Below are 22,579 nucleotides of genomic sequence, written 5' to 3'. Positions count from 1 at the left end.
CCAACAATAATAGTTTAGATCAGGATCTGTGCATCCCCGTTATCCTACATACCAGCCTTCATGGCTGCCTCATTTAATCTGCTGAATAGCTCCTCAGAAAAAAGGCAGCAAAATACAATGGAGAAAGTAGGTGGCTTATGTCCTTCTTCATTCTAAATCAGAAGGCACAACTTGGCTAAAAATTACCTAATCCCCACTGAATTCAAATTTAGCAGTCATGCTGGTTCTACAGATGAGTAACTGAAGTAAAATTGATATAATCTCTACCTATCTATTTCTATCTCCAGCACTGGTGAATCTCAGACTCATAGGAAAAGACTAAATGCACTTGAAGAAAAATTAGCTCTCAAAACCAAATCTGTATGAAAAAAGGTTACTTATATGTTCTGAAGTTAGACACTTACCAATTTATTGTTACATTCAAATAAAGTTAGTGTAATTATTGTTACATTCAAATAAAGTTAGTCAATACTTCTAATTGTGAAATAGTGAAAAAATACCTTAATGCCAAAACCCCCAAATCATCACACTTAATAAAAAAAAAAAAAAAAAAAAAAAAGAAGAAATCCTTTGGTTCTACATTGTTTTCCTTTTAAAGCTTAGTTTTTTTGAGGATCCCCCCTAAAAAAAAAAAAAAAAAAAAAAAAAAAAAAATCCTTTGGTTCTACATTGTTTTCCTGTTAAAGCTTCGTTTTTTTGAGGAACTGTAACCCACTACGTAGGTGCAATTGTGCACCTTACACAAACACCATTTTTTATGCATCTCCTTATGGAAGCAAGTCCTCCTACCTTCACACTCTTAATTCTCTGTGATACAGCTGCAAATCGCTGGTTGAGCTCTGAGAGCTTAGGCTCTACCACTTTCCTGCAGTGGTCCCCACGGTTTGCCATCAAGTCTCTGGCCTGGTCACGCACAGAGTCCACCTTGGGGTGAATGTCATTCAGCTCAGCCTTTAAGCGCTACAGTCCGTGAGCAAGAGACAGGGCTTGAAGTTAGTAATAAATGCAAAGAGAGAGAAAGAGAGAGAGAGAGAAAGTGTGCAAAGGAATAGGGAGCAAAACCACAAAGCAAATTCAGATAATTATGCATGAGTGTGTAAATCCAGTAGAAATACCTTAGATAACATTCCCGCTTGTATCCTGCAAATTTATAGTAGGAATGTATCTACATGTCTGTTTTAGTATCTCCTGGCTGAAATTAATGGGGATCATTATTTCTAGGCAGATTCTTATCTGCAATAATATTGCAGCATATTTCAGGATGTACTAAATTATTCTATGTTTCTAAAGCTAGGAAGACCTGCTAATTCATGTGTTGTAGAACTGGATGTATAATTGTTGCTTTCAATACTGCTCAGGGCCATAGTTCAGGTAAGTAAAAATGACCAGATTAAAAAAGGCAAAAAAGTCTTAATTTTTTTCTATAAATCTGTCCCAAATTTAAAAAAAAAGAAAAAGAAAAAGAAAAAAAGAAAAAAAAAAAGGCAGGGCCAAAGCTTTTATCCTCTGCAATATTAATCTTAACAGTAGATCCCAGTACAAGCAGAGGCCAAAAATAGAGCACAAGGCATTTGGGAATCAGAAATACAGTTGGGCATTAAGAATTACATTTTACTGCCTGTGTGAACTACCTTTGTGCAATGCAAACATAAATATAGGTATTGATAATTGTACTTTGTATCTGATGGTGGCAAAATTGTTCGTTCATCTACAAAAGCCAGTCTCATAATTCTGCTGAGATCAATGAGGAATTGATTTATGCTCTGCCCTGGAATTTGTAAAATTTTGCTGCAGTAAATGGCATCATTATGTCAGTGTCAGCAATACAATTCTGATTTTGATTTGCAAACTCTTACTCAGATATTATGTACTGAGCATGGAGTTTATTACAAAGGAAAATTTTACATTGACTTCAGAAGAAAAATAATTTTCCCTTTAGAAAATATTGTACTGACCATGGAGTTCATTACAAAGTAAAATTTTACATTGACTTCAGAAGAAAAATAATTATTTTCTCTTTAGAAAAAAGTTTTTTTATTGTTCTTAAAGCAAGTATTTTAAATGAGATATTTTAACATACACATCCATATGACAAGCTAATTTTTCATCAGTTGGTCAAATGATGCAATTGGCCAACTAAAACCCCAAGCTGAACACACTAACCCCTGATTCTACAGCTATTTCAACATATAGTATTCTTGTCTGTGTTGCTGATCTGGCCTCAATGTCACCAATGTTTGTAGAATTAAGACAATCATATGACAGAAATATCATACATATTGGAAAAGTATCACAGATAAACAGAAATACAATTAAAAATAAAGGGGACAGAAAAGGAAAATATTTTTTTCAAAAAAAACCACAAACCACCTTGTGTTAAGGGAGTATTTTCCAGCAGACATGTGTTAAATAAGCTGCTCAGGAAGTTCCCAAGAATTATAATAACAATCTGGTTTTATTTCTGAGGGATTTAATTTTGGTATTAGAGAGCAAATTTATTAAGTAATCTACAAGTTGCCAGAGGGTAACTTTAGCACACAAAAAAATAATTTTAATCCATTTGTGATACCTTTTGAAATATGCGAGTTTTGACACAGTCCTTTTTAAAATAAAATTAATGTTTTCCAGTAAATCACATTTCTTTTACCTTAAGAATTTCCTCTTTTTGCTGGGGTTTTTGTTTGTCAGATTCATCCAACAGTATTTCAGCACGATACATCCAAGTAGTGACATTAGCTACATTCTGATCAAAAGCCTCCATGTGCTTTTGATATTCCTGTATGTGGAAAAGGTAAATACTGCATACAAAAAATGTAATCAGAACTGAAATAACAGCTGTAGTTATGCCAAGTGTGGCAAACATGCATACATTATGACATTATGAAAACTTGTTTGTTTTACACAGTAACTTCTTGTTTTGTGAAGGATAGAATCTGCTGTTTGTTTCCTTCACTTTGCATTTTAGGTTTCTTTAAAAAGACATTCTAGGAGAGAGAGAGAGAAGCTTCCAAAGTGACAGGCAGCAGGATGACAAAATCACAGCAAGATGCAGGCGTCGGCAGCTCAGTGAGGTGCTGAGAGGAACAGGAAGCTGTTAGCCAGACCTACAGGAGCTGCAAAGGAGAGTTTCCCAAGATCAAGGTACAGAATTCATTTTGGAAAGCCAGTAAATTGACTGAAACTCAGACGGCCACAAGGATGCACTTGCAAAATCACAATCAAGAGTGGGAGCTTTGTATCTAAACCTCCTATGGACATTTCATCTAACTTCTCTGCTTTGTGACTTTTTCTTTGAAAAGCTATTCTAGTTGATATTCTGATAAAGCTTCATTTACAACTTTGTCTTTTCAGGTGAGCTCATTAGAAAGTGGCCTATATATATCCCACGCAATATATATTATATTATACATATATGGTAGACCACATACCCAAAATCAAAGGTATTACTAGATCTTTTGGCACCCAAATGTACCTAGCTTTATTTTACACTGTTCTAAAATAAGTAAAAAACCCTCAATTACCTCTCTTAGACATTTTTATCATGTGTTTTAGCAAATATTCATCACAGAATCCAAAGCAGGGAAAGAAAGGATGAACAGGAACACCTGTATTCCTATATCAACCTGTAAACTCCATTATATGCTTCTTACAATCAGTTCCACATTAAATCTGGGTACCTACATGGTTCTGAATGAAATGCTTAAGTTTTCCAGATACTTTATTCAGCTGAGGAAGCCCTGTAGTGATGCTGTATATTTATTTCCAAAGTATTTATAAAGCAGCCATACAGACTATAGTGGAACTTCAACACATTAAGCCCTGAAAAGTCATGACAAAGGCCAACACACCCTTAAAAATCACTTCTGTTTCTCTGGGGTGAAACTGAATTCCCATGCTCTCGGGAACAGAAACAGCATGAAAGATTTCCCAAAGCATTCTGACAGTCCACTTGTTAACATCCTTCTGTGGTTAAGGCTTCAAGCTGTCACACCTCTTCATGACAGAAGGAATTTGAAGGCAGAATAAAGTTATGTGACCATCCATAGTTTAAGGCAGCAGGGGATGAGGCTCCTGGATCTGTATGAAATGTGTTTTAGGGGTTTTATCATCTACTACACTTAATCCAGTCCCCTTAAGGAATTATCCCCACTTAAACATGCCCTATAAATCTATGCAAAGGAGGATCATGAAGTTCTGAAAGACCAAATCATAATCCTTTGGCACATCATCTGTGCACTCTGAGAAGAGTTTATGATTTAGCTGCCTCTACAATAAATAAAAACTCACACACACCAGAACTACCCTGTGGGCCAAACCAGCTTGCAAGTGGAAACCTATTTCCCAATTGTACTCTTCCAAATAGAAATGCTATTGCAGCCAAAAGTAGCTGATGTTGTTGGTATTAATACTAAGACTTTCTCAGCTTGACTTTTTTTCACTTGATTACTGAAGTAATCTCTGTCCTTGAAACTGCATTTGATTTATTAGGAAAAAAAAACGAAACCAAAAACAATAAAAGAACTGTTGAGACAGGGTTGCAAACTGCTAACAATCAAAATTCCACTTGGTAATCAATGAGATTTTCAAAAGATACACAACGTACTAAACAACAATATTGCCTGTGTATTCAATAAGCACAGTCCAAGGCACCAGAAAAAGCACTTCTATAAGGCTGGGCATGTACAACAAGAAACCAACATTTCCTCTGTGTGAAGAAATGCATTTTCCTTACCAGTAAGAGATTGAACCATTCCTCAGCACGTGAAGTTACCGCTTTCCAGTTACTGTTCAGCAGGCTGAGTTTATCATCCACAAGACTTTCCTTTCCTTTCATCACTGTCTTCAAATTCTCTCCTAAGTCACTGATGCTCTTCAGCTGGACCTGGCGTTTCTCAATCTCCTTCCGTGTTGCCTACACGAGCAGAAAAAGCAATAAAATTTTTGGGAATTAAAAATTATCCACACTAAGAACATAAAATGTTAAATCAGGCAGCAAGCTTATACTAGAACACAAAGCCTTGCTTCCTATAGGAAGGGAAGGCATTCTGTGAAGAGCAGCAAATGCAAAGCAAATTGTTTCTCTTGAGCTCTGATAAAATGGTATATATTCTTCATCTTCTCACAATAGCTTAATTTTTTTAAAAGTGCCAATTATCTTTCAGTGTTCAAAATATAGTTTCAGTACTTAATTATTAAAAATGAATCAACATTTTATAATATTTACATAGAGACGTTTAAAGTTACTTTTTATATAATAAAATTAGGTAGTTATCAAATAGCACATAAAGCTTACATATGTGGGACAATAATACACCATCATGATGACACCGTAAGACATAAAACACTATCAAAAATAGTCTAGTAATAATTTTATTACTTTAATATTTGTCAATGCAATCTTTTTCAGAAGAAAACATGTTATTTTCTTCTGTTAAACTTGTTTCCTAATTGTTGAAATGCAATTTTCATTACATTCACTTGGGATTTCATTGTGCATAACAAAATACTTAAAATAAGCTTTTGCCCTTAGCATTTGGAAGTTTGAATGACTATAACACATGCATTGCTATAATGTCCGATTTCCAGCATTTCTTCCCACTGTTATCTCACTTTATAGATCTGATAAGTAAGTTTACATAATTTACTCATTATTCACGTCTTAATATTCACTGCAAAATGCAAGAAGTCTAACAAAAGGAACAAATCCTAACATATTTAGACAACATGCAAAAAAACCATGTCTTTAAATACTGAACAGTGAGATGACAGTGCAAAGTACAGCAGTCTTACTGAATACTCAAGAAAAGGCACAAACTCCTTACACCTAATTTCACATATAACAAGTTTTATGAGAGAAATTTATTTGAGATCCTTGGCACCTGATAGCAATGATCCAGGCATATAAATCTCTGCTTATAAAATAAAACTGCAAGCAGAAATGAAGTGTTCCAAGATGAACACAAACAGAACTTAGTAGAGAAGAAAGAAGCACTGGTCTTGAGAGACATGGATGTCTCACAGAAACTTAAATACAGTAACATTAAAAAAAAGCTCTTCAAACAAATGGCAAAAACAATACTTCCATCTCAGGATGAATGCTGTTATGCAGTAGAACCCCACCTTTATGACCTCCACACTATCATATCTCTCACGGACATAGATCAGCATAATTTTGTTGATAGTGTGTTGACAGTGAAAGTAGAATGTTCATTTTTCAATAAAGACAGTATAAAAACATTTCTTTTCGTAAAATAGAATCTTAATAGGACCTTCAGCTTATTCGATGTGTCATGTTTAAAGCAGCAGCTCACTTCCTATGCTTAACAGAATTCAGGATCTCATTTTGCGATGTTATTTCACAAAAAAACTCTTACACTTGTATTTCATGTACGTACGAGAAATTTTCCCCAATCTATCAATTTTATAAAATACACAGGATATGTAACAGAACTAAGGCATGATTGATGTAAATTATTAGCAATACTATATAATTATAGAATTTGAAAAGGAGAGCTTAAAATTTCAGCAGGTCCCTGTCAGATTAAAGTAAAAACATGCCCTCTTCTAGTACTGTTTTATTTGTTCCACAGCAGGTGCAAAGTGTCATCATGAAAAAAGAATAACACAAAGGATATAATTTACCCTCAACTGAAGATGGAAAATTTTGATCAGCTTTATTTCATTTTCTAGATGATTTTCTTTCATTTGGAAAAGACTCTCTGAAGTGTATTCACCATGGTTTGTGGTTTCATTTGTATTTTACGTTTATGAAAATGCAGACCAATCTTGGACCATATAAATAAATATTAATCCCAACTAGTAAACAAATGTACCAAACAATTAAATGTGTATTAAACATTTTGCTACCCAAAAACCGTGTGTGCTAGAAATGAATTTTTTCTTTCAAAGTAAAGATTTACTGGAAACTAAAGATTAGATGTACCTCCGGGCGATATGGATTTTAACTCCCTTGTGTAATTGCAAGTAAGGGACATGAACTGAGTAAATAACATTTCCTCTCACTGTCTTAAAAAAAAATTGTGTCCCTCACTACAACATTGAAGAGGGAAAATCATCTTCCTCAATACTTTAAATCTCCATTATTACAAGTCCTGAATGCAATTGAAAAACTAGCAGGGTCTGTAAAGTCAGTGGGATTCCACCCAGCACTAGCAGTTATGACTTCCTCTGTAGGCTATGGAGTGCACCAGGTAAACTAACTTATTTTCACAATGTCAATAAGACTTTTTGGTTTGTTTTTCATTTGGCAACTCTGCATTATATTCCTAAGAATTTCCCATTTTTTTTTTCCTGTATTACTAGAAAGTGATAGTCTACACATAACTTTGCTCACTGTGATATAGGAGACATCACTGTTAAATTTTCTGTAAGTAAAAAAATCAAAAGTACTACTATTAATTCAACAACATTACATAAAAAAGGAAGTATGTGCCATGATGCCAGGATTTAACTAAGATTATTTCAGTATAACTCAGGGAGTGGCTTTTAAATTCTCCTAAATATAAAGATCAAGTTCCACACAGCCTTTCTGGATTTAAGCTCCTTTGTGGTTGCCATAACACGAAATTGCATTCCAGCTGCGCAGTTTATTTGAATATATATAATAAAGTAGTAGAATTTAAACTACAAAATTAATAGAATTAGCTTTTCAAGTTAAAAATGACATTTAAAACCCCTAGAACCTCAAAAAAACTCCAAACCCCAAGTCCCAAACACCACCACAAAGTGTACAAGATGAAATGTCAACAAATGAAGTGGTGGAACTCTTCCCAGAAGGACTAGGCAATTTATACATTTTGATTTTGTGTGCTTATCAGGGTGAAACTGTGTAGCATAAATAAAATACAGAAATGTAGGAGTTGTGAAGAAGCTATTCTCCTGATATAATCATGGCATCTTGGGGAAACAAAGACATGTAAACAAAAGATTGAACTAAACATCCTAACACTGAGCATTCACTTACAACTGTGAAAATTTATCAGCAATGTTGAACAACACCAAAACAGATGACATTCATTCTGCTATTCATCATTATAATGAAGTTATTACATTATTTTTTCCCCCTTAAGACTAGTATATTCATTTATAAAATAAAATCTTATCCAAGTGTGTATTACTTGCTGGAAGAGAAAGGCTCCATAAATACTTTCAGGAACGATATCTCCATTAATATACGTATATAAATGATATAGATTATATTAAGGGTATATATATCTGTATCTATCTCTCTATCTTTACATATGCCACTATTTAGGATCACATCTACTAGCAGATACAAGAGTTAAGATGATGTGAATCTCTCCACAGTCAAATTTCAGTTAGACCAAATTCTGAAGTGCCTCTTTGGAAGAAGCTCCTGTACTTCTGCTTTTCTGAAGTACCAGTTATGGCTATTTGGTACAAAATACCACAATGGAAATTCTCTGACCCAAACAATTAAATTGTGTTTCACTGACTGAAATGTTTCATTTGCTTTTTAAGGAATCGTTATTCTTTTCTCACTCATGGTCATAAGAAAAATGTTGGTAGTCTTCTTTAATCAAAACTGGGGGATTACACCACCATGGAACTCCCAGGATTTGAACATTCCCAAGAGAAATGGCATCTAGGTTCCTGCCATCCAGGAAATTAAAAGCAATCAGACAGACCCTGGTGCAACTTTGCATGCAGAGCATGTCTCTGGTGATTAGTTTCTAATCCCCCTCCCAGAAACATTAGAATGGGAAGAGGGAGAAGCTGAGCTTCCCTTGTATCAGTTTCATATATCAAAACTTCAGGAAAGGAGCTGCAGTACGAAATAAAAGTTCTGTTTAAAAAACAACTTTGGATAGGTTGAAATCTGTGCTGAAGAGAAATCATGCTGCAGCATGTAAAGTCATAGGGAGGAGCCTTGCTGAGAATTTATAACTCGTTTGTAGATGCATACATAGGTAATATTTTACCTACTTTAAGTATGGATTCATAGGATGACAGGATGAATCATGTTAGCACAAATAATTGCAGTTCCCTGTGCAGATATTTACATTTTGAGTGGTGTACACAGTCCTATCTCTGATCCCACTGTGTTGTGACATACTCTATCTTTCAGTTTACTAAAAAATACTTACAGGGGTTTTTACAAAACAGTTACAACTGGGAGGATTTTTTTTTGGTTTTTGTTTGATGGTGTTTTCTTTCTTTTGGGTTTTTTTGGGGGTTTTTTTGATGGTTTTTGGTTTACTGTGATTGTTTTTTGTACATCACTCCCATCACCAAATACCAACTAGAAACTAATTATGCTTGAGAACAGAAATTACATAGAAATGGGTTTCTTGGCGTTTTTGTGGGTTTTTTTGGTTTTGTTGTGGGGTTTTTTAAATTATTATTTCAATATTTTGTTTGTTTGTTTTGTTTTTCTGAAGATGTGGTAAAAAGGGCTTCTGAGCTATATTTTATAATGATAAGGTAACTATGTACCAAAATGAACTAATGATTTTTTTTTTCAAACAAACCAGAATTGTAAGAAAATGCAGGGATAGCAAATTTAATTACGATGACCATAAACATATGTAGATTAAAAACCAAAACAATTAATGAGTGAAGAAAAGTTCTGTGTGCCTTTACACTGCCTGTGATCTGTGGATTACTTGAAAATACTCTTTGCAATTAGAATATTTCTAAAAGAAATTAGGTGGCTCAGCTCTCACAGGTGGGATTGCAGAATTAATCAGAAGGTGACATTATGGTCTTCTCAGTGGTTGATTATACATATTTATTTGTTTATTTACAGTACATCTTTTATTTTTTATTGCATTTTGGCCACTGACTATGAATCAGTTGACACAATTTACAGTTTGTCTTCTTTTATGGATATTACTGACAGGAAATATGTTGCTAAATGTAACTCTAAGTACTTTAAGTCAACTTTATACTCACTGGTATTACACACTGTGTTAAAAAATTCGATTAAAGCATTGGCAGAGTCATAGTGCTGATAGTAGGGAGTGATACAGAGTTTTCCTGGTAATACCATCTGCCATTTCCTTTTTAAGAACATGGTTTCCTGGCAATCTAATTCTTATCAGTCCGGTTCCTGATTAAAAGACAAATAAACCCTGCAGTTGTTAATGTCTTCAGTGATAAATATGTTCACTAAATCAGAATTCTAATTATAAATGGATTTCTAATATATGATGTTTAATGACTATCTTTCCACCCGCATGTCATTTTTCTTATCTATTAAAAACAGAGCTGAATTCAAATGGAAAGATTTAACTTGTCTCTACTGAGCAGAAAGGCAGGAATTACAGTCTTCAGTATATTGCCCATCTCATTTCACATAACTCAGCCAAGTTTTTGTTCCATTCCTTGAAAAATTCTACACAGGAGCAAATAACACATTTCCCTTGATGTCCAGATTAATGGTATCTTTCATTAGCTTCATTTTCTATTCAAGATGGACATTCCTTTTTACTTTGAGGTGTTTATACCTTGAAGACAATATTCAGATGTATGATTTCTTTTATTGTCAACTCTATAATTATCTTTTCAACCCTCTGAGTTATTTTCACTTTTAAGAAGACTTGGGTGCTGAAAATGAATTAGAAATAAGTGCACTAATAAATATAACTGCTTCCGTATCCTGTAAAGAAAAAAGATTATTAGCTCTCTGCTTAGATATATCGACAGCAGCACACATCCAATTTTCAGTTCATTTGCACTATTGAATTCTCCTCTCTCCCTCTCCATTTTCCATCTTTGTTTTTCTGCAGACTTTTGTCACAATGGGAATCTGCTAGGCTTAATTCATCTCCCAGTGCATTTCATTACATTGGTTACTGTCTTTGGCAGCCTACTTACCCAGGAAGTCCAAAGCCCAAAGCTGTGACATTAATCAGATACTGTGAAGCTCTGGTTCTGGGGACTAAATTATTGATGTACAATTTTGTGTGATGCCTCAATGAAATCCACATAGGAGTAGCAGCATTGTACTTATTTATGAAGTCCTCACAAGAATTTTAAACTGTCCAGGATAAAATGCAGCACTGTCTCCTAGTGGGAGCAGATTCCTCAGGAAAAAGCGTAATACACATAATTTCTGTAAATATTTACACTTGCAAGTCTAGGATTTGCCACATATACTACCTGTTAGATTGTTCCACATTAGAAGTCTGCTTATGTATACGTAAATATTTGTCTATATTTCCTAAAAGGCAATATTAAAATGGAATTTTGAAAGCCACTCAGTACATACATATTTTGCCAAGAGGTAGCTGCTCTCACCCAAAGTTGGTTGCTCTTATTTTAGTGATAAACTGACTGAAGGGGAAGAGCTGAGGTACTACATGATTGTAGTGAAGGCTTTGGGGAGTATCTGAAGCCAAACTATTCTTTTTACCAGTTTTTCCTTCAAAACTTTATGTACCAGTTACCATGAGAATTCACAATACTTAACAGCACTCCTTAAGATTAGAAGGTGGAATTGCTCCTGTCTGATACTTTTTTTTCCATGTTAATTTGTTCTTATTTTAATTAGCTCTTGTTACATTTTTTATTGTCTTCAGAAAAAGGATATATTGTACTTGTTGTAGCAAGTTTAAAACATAACAAAGACTTCCCACTGTGCAGGTGCACTAATCATCAGGTTTTAGGTCCTAATTATGCAACTCCTAAATCATTAAGGTTCACACCTAACAATAAAGTGATATTAAGGAAAACTCTTTCTCTTTAAACCTCTGAGAAACTACATACATCTGGATCGACAGGAACATGAAGTGCATGTTTCTGTTTCAGTAGAACTGTACTGTGCAGTCACCACTGAAGATTATTATTATTTTACCGGGTGAATGGTCTAACCACCTAGCAGATTAGTTTGGAGATGTTAAAACATGAAGATTTTCTAATTTGTCTCTTAAAGATCTGATATTTGTCCTTTGTTATGGATATTAGAGAGTCACTGGAAAGCTTCCCAGCAGAAAAGAAATTGGGGTGTTGGTTAACAGATATGAACATGAGCCAGGTGTGCCCAGGCGGCCAGGGAGGCCAAAGGCACCTGTGGATCAGAAATAGTGTTGTGCAGATGCACTAATCATCAGGTTTTAGGTCCTAATTATGCAACTTCTGAATCATTAAGGTTCATACCTAACAATAAAGTGATATTAAGGACAAATCTTTCTCTTTAAACCTCTGAGAAATCCAGTTTTGGGCCTCTCACTACAGGAAAGGCATTGAGGGGCTGGAGTGAGTCCAGAGAAAGGCAGCAGAGCTGGGGAAGGGTCTGGAGGGTCACTCATGTGAACAGCTGTGGGAGCTGGTGGTCTTCAAACTGGGTATTTAAGCATTGGAATGGGATGTCCAGGGAAGTGGCAGAGTCACCATCCCTGGAAGTGTTGACAAAACAACTGGACATGGCACTTAGTGCTGTGGTTAATTGCCATGGTGGCGTTTGGCCAAAGGTGGAACTCCAGGATCTTGGTTGTTTCCAGCCTTCAAGATTCTATGTTTCTAAGATCATAACATCAGTCCAAAGAAATGAGAAGAACTGCCCAAAATTTACTGCAAGAAAAGCAGCAAGTGAAAATGAGAAAACATCAGGCAACCATAGGAGAGAACAATGGGGGTTGCAGAGATTTAGATTTTGATTTGAAAGTGAAAACAGCAGTAGTCAAAGCAGTAATTGTAAGTTAGCAAGAGAGAAAGTTGATATTTTTGGATATCACTTTTAAAATACTATCTTTCATAGAGACTGATGATAAAAAATTAAAGAACTCCAAACCTAACAGAAGATGTGTAGACTGGATTTTTTAAATTGTTGTTATTGTTGTTCTAGTATTGTTACTAGTTTGTAAGTCATCAATACATTTTAAGGCTAAAGACACTTTATTAAGCTCAGAAACTTGAAAGGGTTAGTTAACAACAAAAAAACCCATAACCCACAAAACAAATTTCACTCAAGTGCCTTGAATCTTCACTGCCATTAAAAGATTAGGAAGATTCCCTGTGTATAATTCATTACTATTTCTATAATGCATAGTGAAACTAGTAAAATATTTAGAGGCTTTCATTAAACAAAGCAGAAGTGTTTTTTGGTTTTGTTTTTTTTTCCCACAAACCCCCAGTACTGTTTAAGGGGATTTATTTTTGGTTTTGAAATTATATAGAAACATTTGTTCAAAATGCTGCTGTCTGCACACAGTTATTTGAAATTTTAAAGCTTTGGATAATATTGAGCATAGTGTGCTCTAAAATGCAGATTTTGGTATGTGTGAATAATGATTACTTGGTTTGTTTATGACCTCAGCTAGACTGGATTTCTTTTACATGTGCAGAAAATAAAATAGATTAGCTACTGTTGAGTGATAACACACCAAGTTTTAACATCACACAGAAATACTGTTTTATGCAGACATCTTGCATTTCTCAGTTTCTGTAAGATGTTTATCTAAACTGTCATTCTGAGGAAAGTTTTGATTTAGGCTTTGAGTTTTCACCTGAAAGATGAGTTCAGGGTGAAATCTCATGGAAGTAGGAAGCCTCCAAGAATGCACAGTAATGAGCTACAAATCTAAGAGTAAGAAAACAAATATCCTGGCTGCTATCTGAACATGTACAGTATATAGTATTCTGGAATCTTTAATCTTTCATCTTCTATTTAATACCTTTCTAACCATGAGTAAAATGGTGTAAGATATCTCTACTTACGTGGATATTGGGTGGTTGATTTATAGTACTCTAAAAAATTAAATTCTAACTTTAAATTCATCTCAGTGAAGATTAATGCAACGTGAAGGTGAATTGTGCTATTGATCTCTGAAGAGACAAGAAGGTTTAAACTTTTCAGAGTGTTAATGTTAAGGCGAGATAATGCCAAAACTTTCACCAAGTTCCACAAACAAAAATGCCAGAATTTTAAATTATTTTTCTTTATCACAAAAGAAATCTATCTTTCTGCAATATTCACATGTGTGTGTTACATTGTTACCTTGCCCCAGGCAATTTCAGCATCCAAATTGCTCGGCATCCCCTGCACAGCCGATCTCTTTGTCAGTTCCGCGTCTGTCGCTGCGAGCCACTCTGTCAGAGCATTGATCTCTTTCCGCAGTTTCCGGGACAATTTCAAACATTTCTCTAACTCTTGCTTTTTTTCTGTCACCTGCAGAAAGAATAATTGCGATTATTAACCCTTCAGTGTAACAGGTCTGATGGCTTTTATACAACACTTTCCATAGGCCACTTTTCTATAAAATCTAGACTTGGGATTCCACAGGTGAAGTTGCACTTTTAGTATAAGTATGGCTTGATTTGTTCTTTCAGTATCAGTAATTCTGCTGCTAGAATTCAAACACCTACAAGAAAATTATGTGCATAAAGATGCATTGAGTTTTAACTACTAAAAAAAACAGAGCTCCAAAAACAGGGATCTAACAACCTCCTCCTCTGTTTTGAAGTTGTGCATAGCAAATTAGTTTAGAACAACTGAACTAACTGTTCAACTGTTTCCTTGAGACACAAAATAGATGTCAAAACCCTTCAAAAGGCACATTTTAATCTAAGTGGCCATATAGGAACTGGCATTCCTCAAGGTTTTTTAATGTGTAGCTAAGCTACATCGAAGAAATACCAGTCAAAGAAAGCCTCAAATCTTGAAACACAATGTCACTGAATAATGTCTAATTAAAGCAGCACATTTAAGGATTTAATTTTCTGAATGTTTTGGATGTGAAATACCAGGGATGACCTCTGCTTCAAAGTTCTTTTAAGCTTGGTACATGGTACCTGGAAGGAAGGCTGAGTATTTATGTTGCCTTGACTGTCTCACACAGCATTTTGAAAGAACAGGGCAAATACAGCATTTCTTCAGGGAGAGGAAGTGTTTACTTCATTAGCAGAGAAAACAGAAGAGTAAATTAAGAGATCTTAGATGGGAATCTACACTATAATAGACAACAGAACACCAGTAGCCAAAAATAAAAATTAATAAATTATGCTGTGATGAAGTTTAAGGAAACTCAATCAGAGAAGGAAGACTAAAAGTGTCCCATAAATCAATAATATTTAAAAGAAATTCCTAATTAGCTTGAACGTCAAATAGTAATCACATTAAGACTATAGCCACTGATTTGTATTTAAGTATTTTTAAACAGAAAAAAAAAACTCTACAGTGGTAGAAAACTGCACCTACTAAAAGTATTTTCTACTTTGCCATTAGGAACAAGTAGCAGCACAATGATCAAATGGATTTGTAGATCGACTGCCAAGGAGAATTTGAGGTTTTAAAATGTAACAGGATGTTACAAGGTTAGGTACATGGCTTTTGCTCTCCCTGAGTAAGGAGATGAGATTTGTCTAGGGAATAAGCTATAAAGTGTTCCTGATAATTTATTATCACTCTGTAAAGGCTTACTACTGAAATCTCATAACATTTTTCACTGAATATGCTTTATGTGCTTTCTTGCATGCCAAATTTATTAAATGAGACCACAGAACTTACAGTCAGGCCAAGAGGTAAATCCCTGGGAAGGACCATAAAACTCAGCTTTTTAGAGCTCCATTCACACATGGAGCCAGGTTTTCCACCTCTTCTTCTGAAGAGTGTAATAGCAATTGTAAATAACATTACTTAGCAGAAATACAATGCAAAGTGTACTACCCTGAGCTTGATTGCCTGTTTATGAATTTTAAACACCTGGTATATTATAAAATGAAGTTACTGATACTTGTCAAAACAGAGAGAGAATATTTGTGTTCCTATATACATCTTTAACATGTATTTATTATATAAATAATACACTATCTTCATATACATTGCATGTATCCAGAGTTTACTGATCAACCTGTTTGTTAGTATTTCAAACCTAAAGACTTATTTTCTACAGAAAAATAGGAAACAGTGCCCTCTAAAGGCCTTCTGTGTCAGAAAATGTGATCTTGAGTTACTTTATTTATGAGGGGGCTCTTGAAACACTACCTACAAAATCACACAAGTGAACCTATGCTCGAAGACGTGTTTTACCCTCAGACCATAAATTTCATTCCTGAGATTTACTATTAGTTATAACTATTGTTAGTTTTATCTTAAAAAGTCTTTTTCTCAATGCAATCAATTAGTGCTGATAATGGCTGTTCAATTCCTTTATTTCTATATACCTGGGCTTCTGTGACTTTCTCTTAAACTGTTAATTACCATGCTGAGTAAAATTAAATGTGAGAAATTCCACCTAGGGCAGCAGAGCTAAGCCCAGCACTGCAAATTTTTGAGACACATCAATTTGCAATATGGCTCACTTCAAGTCACTAATGGCTCCCTAATGGTACATTTTTATACCTTCATTAGATAAGAGAGGTTTCCTACAATAATAGCACCTGTTTGCTGTTAAGTTAAACATAATGCAGGAATAAATGCCACAGCTATTTCTAAAATAATGGAGAGCTCAAACATATTATCCAATCCCAAATGACAGCTATTCACACCTACTGAAGCAGACTCCAGTTTTCCTGACACTCAAAAGACTGATGTCTCTTAATATCTTTATTTTCTAGAAAGAGAGAACTGTTTAAATTCAGATTCCCTAATGAGTATTATCTCTGTCAAAAGTAACATAACTCTTACTTTTTTTTATTGTACTGTAGTCACCAGGGTTTGAGTCTCAGTATCTGTTTAAACCGCATATTGGCTCTCAGTATTACCATGGGCTCATTTTCCTAGCTATTAATAATTTATTATTTGAATAATTTATAATTTTAAAATTAAGAATTTGTTTCCTGTCCTGTTTTGTGTTTTTCAAGTGCATAAATTTTAGAAACAAACAGGCAGGTATTATCTGTCTTTCACAATTTTCATTCATCCAGTCACAGCACCAAATTCACTCTCATCCTATAGTTTTCAGAAGTTCCTTGAATAGCTCTAATGAGAGGAAGAGTAATGAAGGAGTAATGAAAGATATGTGCTAACTTAATTATTTAGATGAAGTCCTCTTTAGGACAATGCCACAATATCTCTTCTGACTCAAGGTAATATTGCCTAAGAGCCTGTCCATCCTTCTCTGTTTAGTTATTGCACAATTGCAATAACTAACTTTCTTGAGGAAAGCTCCAGTGGCAAGAGTTTTTTGTTCAACAGATTTTTGAACAGCAAGAAAAGGAAATTGTATACTTTAAGATCTATACAGTCAGAGGCAGTAGTAATTTAAAAGGTAGATTTTTCTCTTTTATGAAGCAGCTCTATAAGTAAAACTTGATCTAAGTATTTCCAAATCTGAAGTGATTCTTTGAGGCATCAGAATGAAATAACATCCCCCATCTGAACTCTAAAAACCAATGAACTAGCAGGTAAAAAATACAATAATAAGAAACTAAAACTTTGAATTGAAATAAAGGAATCTTTTTCTTTTTCTAGGTGGTTGATTTTTTCTTCAGAGCAACTGAATAGCCATGCTGGTGATTGCCTTTGCCTCCACTCCTTCTCTCCCACTGGAAGAACCTTGAAAGGAAAATCCAGTAAGAAATCCCATTTACTTACCACTCTGAGGTTACTTTTCACTTTGCCAGTACATGGTTTTATATTAAAAATACAGAACTTACCTTTGCACCCAATTCATTATATTGCAGCTTCAAAGCTGTAAGCCTTTCATCCAGTTCCTTTGGGTTCTCAGTCTGCTGCTTCTGAACAATCTGCCTCCCAGTTTTTATCACCGTTTCCACTTCAGACTTCACCTCACTCAGGTTTTTATATAATTTCTAATCAAATAGAAATATGAAAGTGAAACACAACCATTAAAACATGAAAACTATAAAGGACCATTGGAAGCATTCAGAATCCAAATGAACAAATTCACAACAGTCCATCTTTACAAACAGTGACCTCAACGACATGTCACTAAAACCTAATTAATTAAACTAATTTCACTGGTAGAAATGTTATACCTGAGAAAATACACATCATTATTAATTGGTTTAGGCTGTGACAGGGTGTTTTAAAACTTAGATAATGCAGTATTTAAAATACCAACAGATATCTTCTGTCAACTCATACAGAATGTTGGACGTATTTGAACTACAAATACCCACTAGTTTTTAAAATCTGTCATTTTTTTCACATTGATAAAAATAGAGAATGGAAGGATAGAGGAATACCCCTACATTTAATAAGTGTCATACTCTAAAAAAATCTAGTTAGTAACAAAATGAGGTGTACCTACAATTACTACTTTATTTACTTAGAGTAGTATGTATTTAGTCTAACTCCTTTTTAGGTGCTTAATATAATAATAAATTCTTCATTCCTGAAAACTGGGCAACAAATTAGGAAGCTGCTGTACAATGCACATTGTCTAAATTCTGAATATATACTACAACTAGATTTTGAAAAAAAGGAACATTATGAGAATCCTTGTAGTTGAAGATGCTCTAAAATCACTATAAGTTTTCCAAAAAATACATCAGGGCTGTAAAAGCCAGCTGCTGAGTGAAGACATATTAATTCAGTACAGAGCTTCTAAGTACCACATCATTCTAATAAGGATGTCATTCTCACAAGAATATGAATCTAAGAGCAATTTCATTTAAGAAAAATGAAAGATGTAAAGCAATAACATTGACTTGTCCTTTGCTTATTTTTTAAATTTAAATTCTTTCTACATTTACATCTGAAAGAGGTTGGGAGGGGATAACCTTCGGCATGCCATTGCCACAGGGGGAAAAAAACCACAGAAAAACCCCCAAGAAATGAAACAAACACAGCTAAAAAAAAATAATAATAAAAAAAGATAAATCAGCTACTCTTGCTGTTATAATCTTCTTTTTATGATCATTAAAAACAGTGTTTAGATTTATTTCCCTTCAAGTGTAAAGGGGAGCAGGAATATAGTGATAGTAAAGAGATATGTACAGATTTTCCTCATATTCTTTAAGAAATATTCAGGTGTTCTTTTGCTCTTGAACTGAAAGAAAGCCATAGCATGCCATCTCATGGAAGTTTTAATCTATGGTTTTCCATTATGCTTTGTGTTTCCTGGTTAAAATAGACTTGAGTCCCATAACACCTCTTTTGGTTATGTCACAGAGTTCCATGTCTGTAGAATGTTGCAGAAAATAGAGCTAATATGAGGAGATAAATTAAATTGCATGACAGGAACTGGGAATTACAAAGGAATCCTGACTGGTATTCTCACAGAGTGAAAGTGCATGTCTGGAGTTTTGAAGAGGGTTTTGTTGTTTTTCTGGGGGTTTTGTTTGGTTGTTTGGGTTTTGGATTTTTTTGTGCAACTGAATTAAGGACTGTAATCTCTAATTTTAGCTTTCTCTGCATAAAGCTAATAGAAAGTCAGCATCCTAAATATTCACCATGCAATGGTCCAGCTGTGATTGTACTACTTCCTGCTCAACACTCTTCATCTCCAGCTTGGGCACCTGCAATTTCACTTCATCTAGAATTCTTTTGCATTCTTGGAGACGCTGTTCAAAGTTGGCTGGCTTCTGAAACAGGCGAAACTTCATGGACACATCCTGCAGCTTTTTCTGAAAAGGAAACGTGGGAAAGTAGAAAGTGTGAAATCAAATCAATGCTGAAGACAAGTCTTAGTCCTGTTGCAGAATACTTAGTATACATTGTCAATCAGCAATTACTTATTAAAAGAGTATAAAACGTTTGGGGAAAATGCCAGTGGCAGAGAATTTTGGATGTCCACTGGAGGATAAAAATTCTTCCACCATCCAGGGCACTGGATGCAGCAGAGCCTGTGGCAAAAGAAATGCATAAAGAAAGAGAGAAGGTTTATATTTTTCAGTATGCCAAATGTTTGGGGGTCGGGGGAGAAGACATTTAATGACTTGAGGATGAGCCATCCACATTGCAGCGTGAATGCTCTTCAACTCTATCAGTTGCTCCTTCTTGGTATGAGGAAGAAAACTTTTAGTCCTTCAAAGAAACCTAAAAATGTGGCTTGGCAGTAAGTAGGTCTAGCACAAACCCCAAGATTTAGAGTATAAAATTGATTTGTATTTGAATTTTAAAAAAGCCTAACCTAGAGTAAAAATAAAGCAATTTGAAGGCAGAAAAAATCTGTGACAAGCTTGGTCTCTAATTTCACCATTTTCACAATTTTCTATCTTTGTGCACTAATTAGACTGCTTGCTCACATGACCCCTAGCTCAGGGGAAGGGGAAATAATTAAAAATAAAGAAAAGGAATTTTAATTATCTACTTGAAAAAGGACAAATTTCTCTATAGAAGTACAGAGTGAAGTATTATTGAATAAGTTTTTCAACTGTCTTGGGAACAGAAAAAAAGAATAAATGTCATTAAGAAATAGCTAAGTAATTAAATAGGAACTCAGCATCTGCAAACACACTTCAGATTTTTTATCTTCAAATCCTGGACACTTTATTCTACTACAGTGTGGTCTGTGCCATACAGATTCGAGGAAAAACTATAACAAGGCACAGAATTGGTCTATACATAGGCATTGGTAAAACCCCTTCCCACATCTATCAGATTTCTGAAAAGGAGACGGAAATCATGAGCAGCAGACAACCTGGGGCACCACAGAAAAGGGTGTAAATATCCAGCAGCTCCTTCCAACAACTTTCCTCTTTAAACACTTTTCATGAAATTCAGATACAGTGAGACAAGAAAGGAAGTCTTCCTGTCTATGACTAAGTGGACAACTGAATAAAAGTAGGGATCAAGGGTAGGAATAAGTGGCCTTAGTTTTCTTCAGTGTGTTTGCGTACACTAAATTTGTATGTAATTAGTTTTTAATTCTCTCCAATTTGATGAAGGTCAAATCCTGTGAGAATCTTGTATTGCCGCATCTGTGTCTGTTGTCATTTGTGTTGGTCAATACATTAAAAGTTATTTAGAAAGAGAGAGAATGACAATATTAATAGCAGAGAAAACTAAAGACATCTGTGAAGAGTCAATGAAGAACTGAAAAGTACTGAGGATCTTCAGGAGGAAAAAGAAGCTTGATATACAAGTGGGATCTAAATTATTTTTTAGCAGTCTCACTTAACTTCCCACAGATAACAATAACAGCTATATTATATACTTATTTTTATCACCAACAGTTTAAAAATAATATTATCTCAGTGTTTAAAAGCAGCAAAATAAGAAAAGTGGGTATTTGAAACAATTTGGAACATAAAGAAAACAAAAATATTTTGTACCTGTCACAGCATAAAAGTAATGTATAAAGACATTTTGTACCTGAATAATCATTGCTGCTCACTTTGTTTCAAAAATTTTAGATTTTTGAAACAAATCTAAATGTTTCAAATGGGAAATGAAAGATGTTTATCTGTAAGTCTCAGTATGGTTTAACATATTTGTCAGTCTAGAAAAGAGACAGTTGGGGATGTATTCAAAAAGTTGACCAGAAAAACATTTCAAAAAATAAGCATTCATTAGAAAAGCTTTTTTATTCATTAGCAATTCTCAGTCTGTTAGGACTAACTAGGCACTATATCACTATGGTACAAATAGATTTTTTTTTTTCCCAGATCATATTTTTCCCCTTAAATTTAAAAATCAGAACTCAACTCAGCCTACAATAGTCTAAAAAGCCAGGATAAATTTGGCTGCAGTTACCAGTTGCTTCAAAATCTCAATGCATTTATTTATTTTAATAGTTGTTTACTTTATGCCTGAGTAATTGAATAATAGAATAAATATGTCAAATTAGAAATATTACTTCGTGTAAAAAAGGAGAAAATTATTTATAAGTGAGAATGCTATTCAGAAAATAATAAGTGAAGACAAATTAAATGTGTTTTATCACTAAAGGTAGCATCCTTCCTTATGATAAGAAGGGAGTCCAGAGAGTTCAAATATAGTCATAAATATATGTAACAGAAGGCTCAGCTTCTACCTGCTTTGTTAGTTGATATTTCCATTATGCATGTAAATTACCACTTTTTTGTTTATATTTTATCTAATGTTAGCAAAGCAGTGTCTCAAGATGACCTCCACCAATTTTTCAAAACTCAAACTGGTGGACATAATCAACTAGAAAAACCTTACAAAGAAAAAAAATGTCTGCACAGAGGTGGACTAACAAAAAAGGCACCCAGAAAGGGTTGTGCTCTCTTGCATGCTGTTGAATTCAAAAACATTTATTTACACAGCCATCTGATGCCTGCATTTCACTGATGAAATATGGGCAACTTCACAGCTGCCATGGAGACCATCAGAAGGTGTGTTAGCATGAAGAAAGGATGAAAAATGAGGAAACATAAATATTCTCAACAAAGAAATCTAGTCCTGTATATAAGATGAAACATTTAAAAAGTCAATTTGTTAATTTAAAATAATTAACTTTATCCCCTCTGATTTTCTGGCTAGAAAGGAAGAGCTAAAGCAGAAGAGATACCTTAAGAACACTTCATGGTGGATTAATAGTTCCACTCCTACTAATTTGAATGAGTGAAGGAAAAATTGCGGAAATAAAATTTGCCCACCTGTGCCACATCAATTTGGGAAAGCACTCTTTTGGCAGCATCTTTACCCCGGTTTCGTTTCTTCATTTCTTCCAAACTAATCTCGTGGCTTGTTAAGTCAGATTGTATTTTCTGTTGGAAAAAA

At 34.5% G+C, this 22,579-nt stretch overlaps 1 protein-coding gene across 6 annotated transcripts in view; it reads right to left on the bottom strand.

The window, feature by feature from the left end:
• DMD (dystrophin) overlaps positions 1-22,579 on the bottom strand; it is a 1,159,435-nt gene that overhangs the window by 598,633 nt on the left and 538,223 nt on the right. For 4 of the 6 annotated variants that reach the window (XM_039714180.1, XM_039714179.1, XM_039714182.1 and 1 more), the window contains 7 exons: positions 22,456-22,566; positions 19,342-19,515; positions 17,581-17,736; positions 13,982-14,152; positions 4,733-4,912; positions 2,648-2,776; positions 790-960 (listed from right to left, as the gene is read on the bottom strand). In XM_039714180.1, the coding sequence (XP_039570114.1) occupies positions 790-960; positions 2,648-2,776; positions 4,733-4,912; positions 13,982-14,152; positions 17,581-17,736; positions 19,342-19,515; positions 22,456-22,566 (1,092 nt within the window). Of the gene's footprint in view, positions 1-789; positions 987-2,647; positions 2,799-4,732; positions 4,913-13,981; positions 14,153-17,580; positions 17,737-19,341; positions 19,516-22,455; positions 22,567-22,579 lie in introns of those variants that run through there. The other 2 variants (XM_039714183.1, XM_039714184.1) reach the window with 2 other exon arrangements.

Source organism: Passer montanus, unplaced genomic scaffold (genome assembly GCF_014805655.1).
Source record: "Passer montanus isolate IOZ18808 unplaced genomic scaffold, ASM1480565v1 scaffold3, whole genome shotgun sequence".
Lineage (NCBI taxonomy): Eukaryota > Metazoa > Chordata > Aves > Passeriformes > Passeridae > Passer > Passer montanus.
This window is presented reverse-complemented; position numbering and strand designations above follow the sequence as displayed.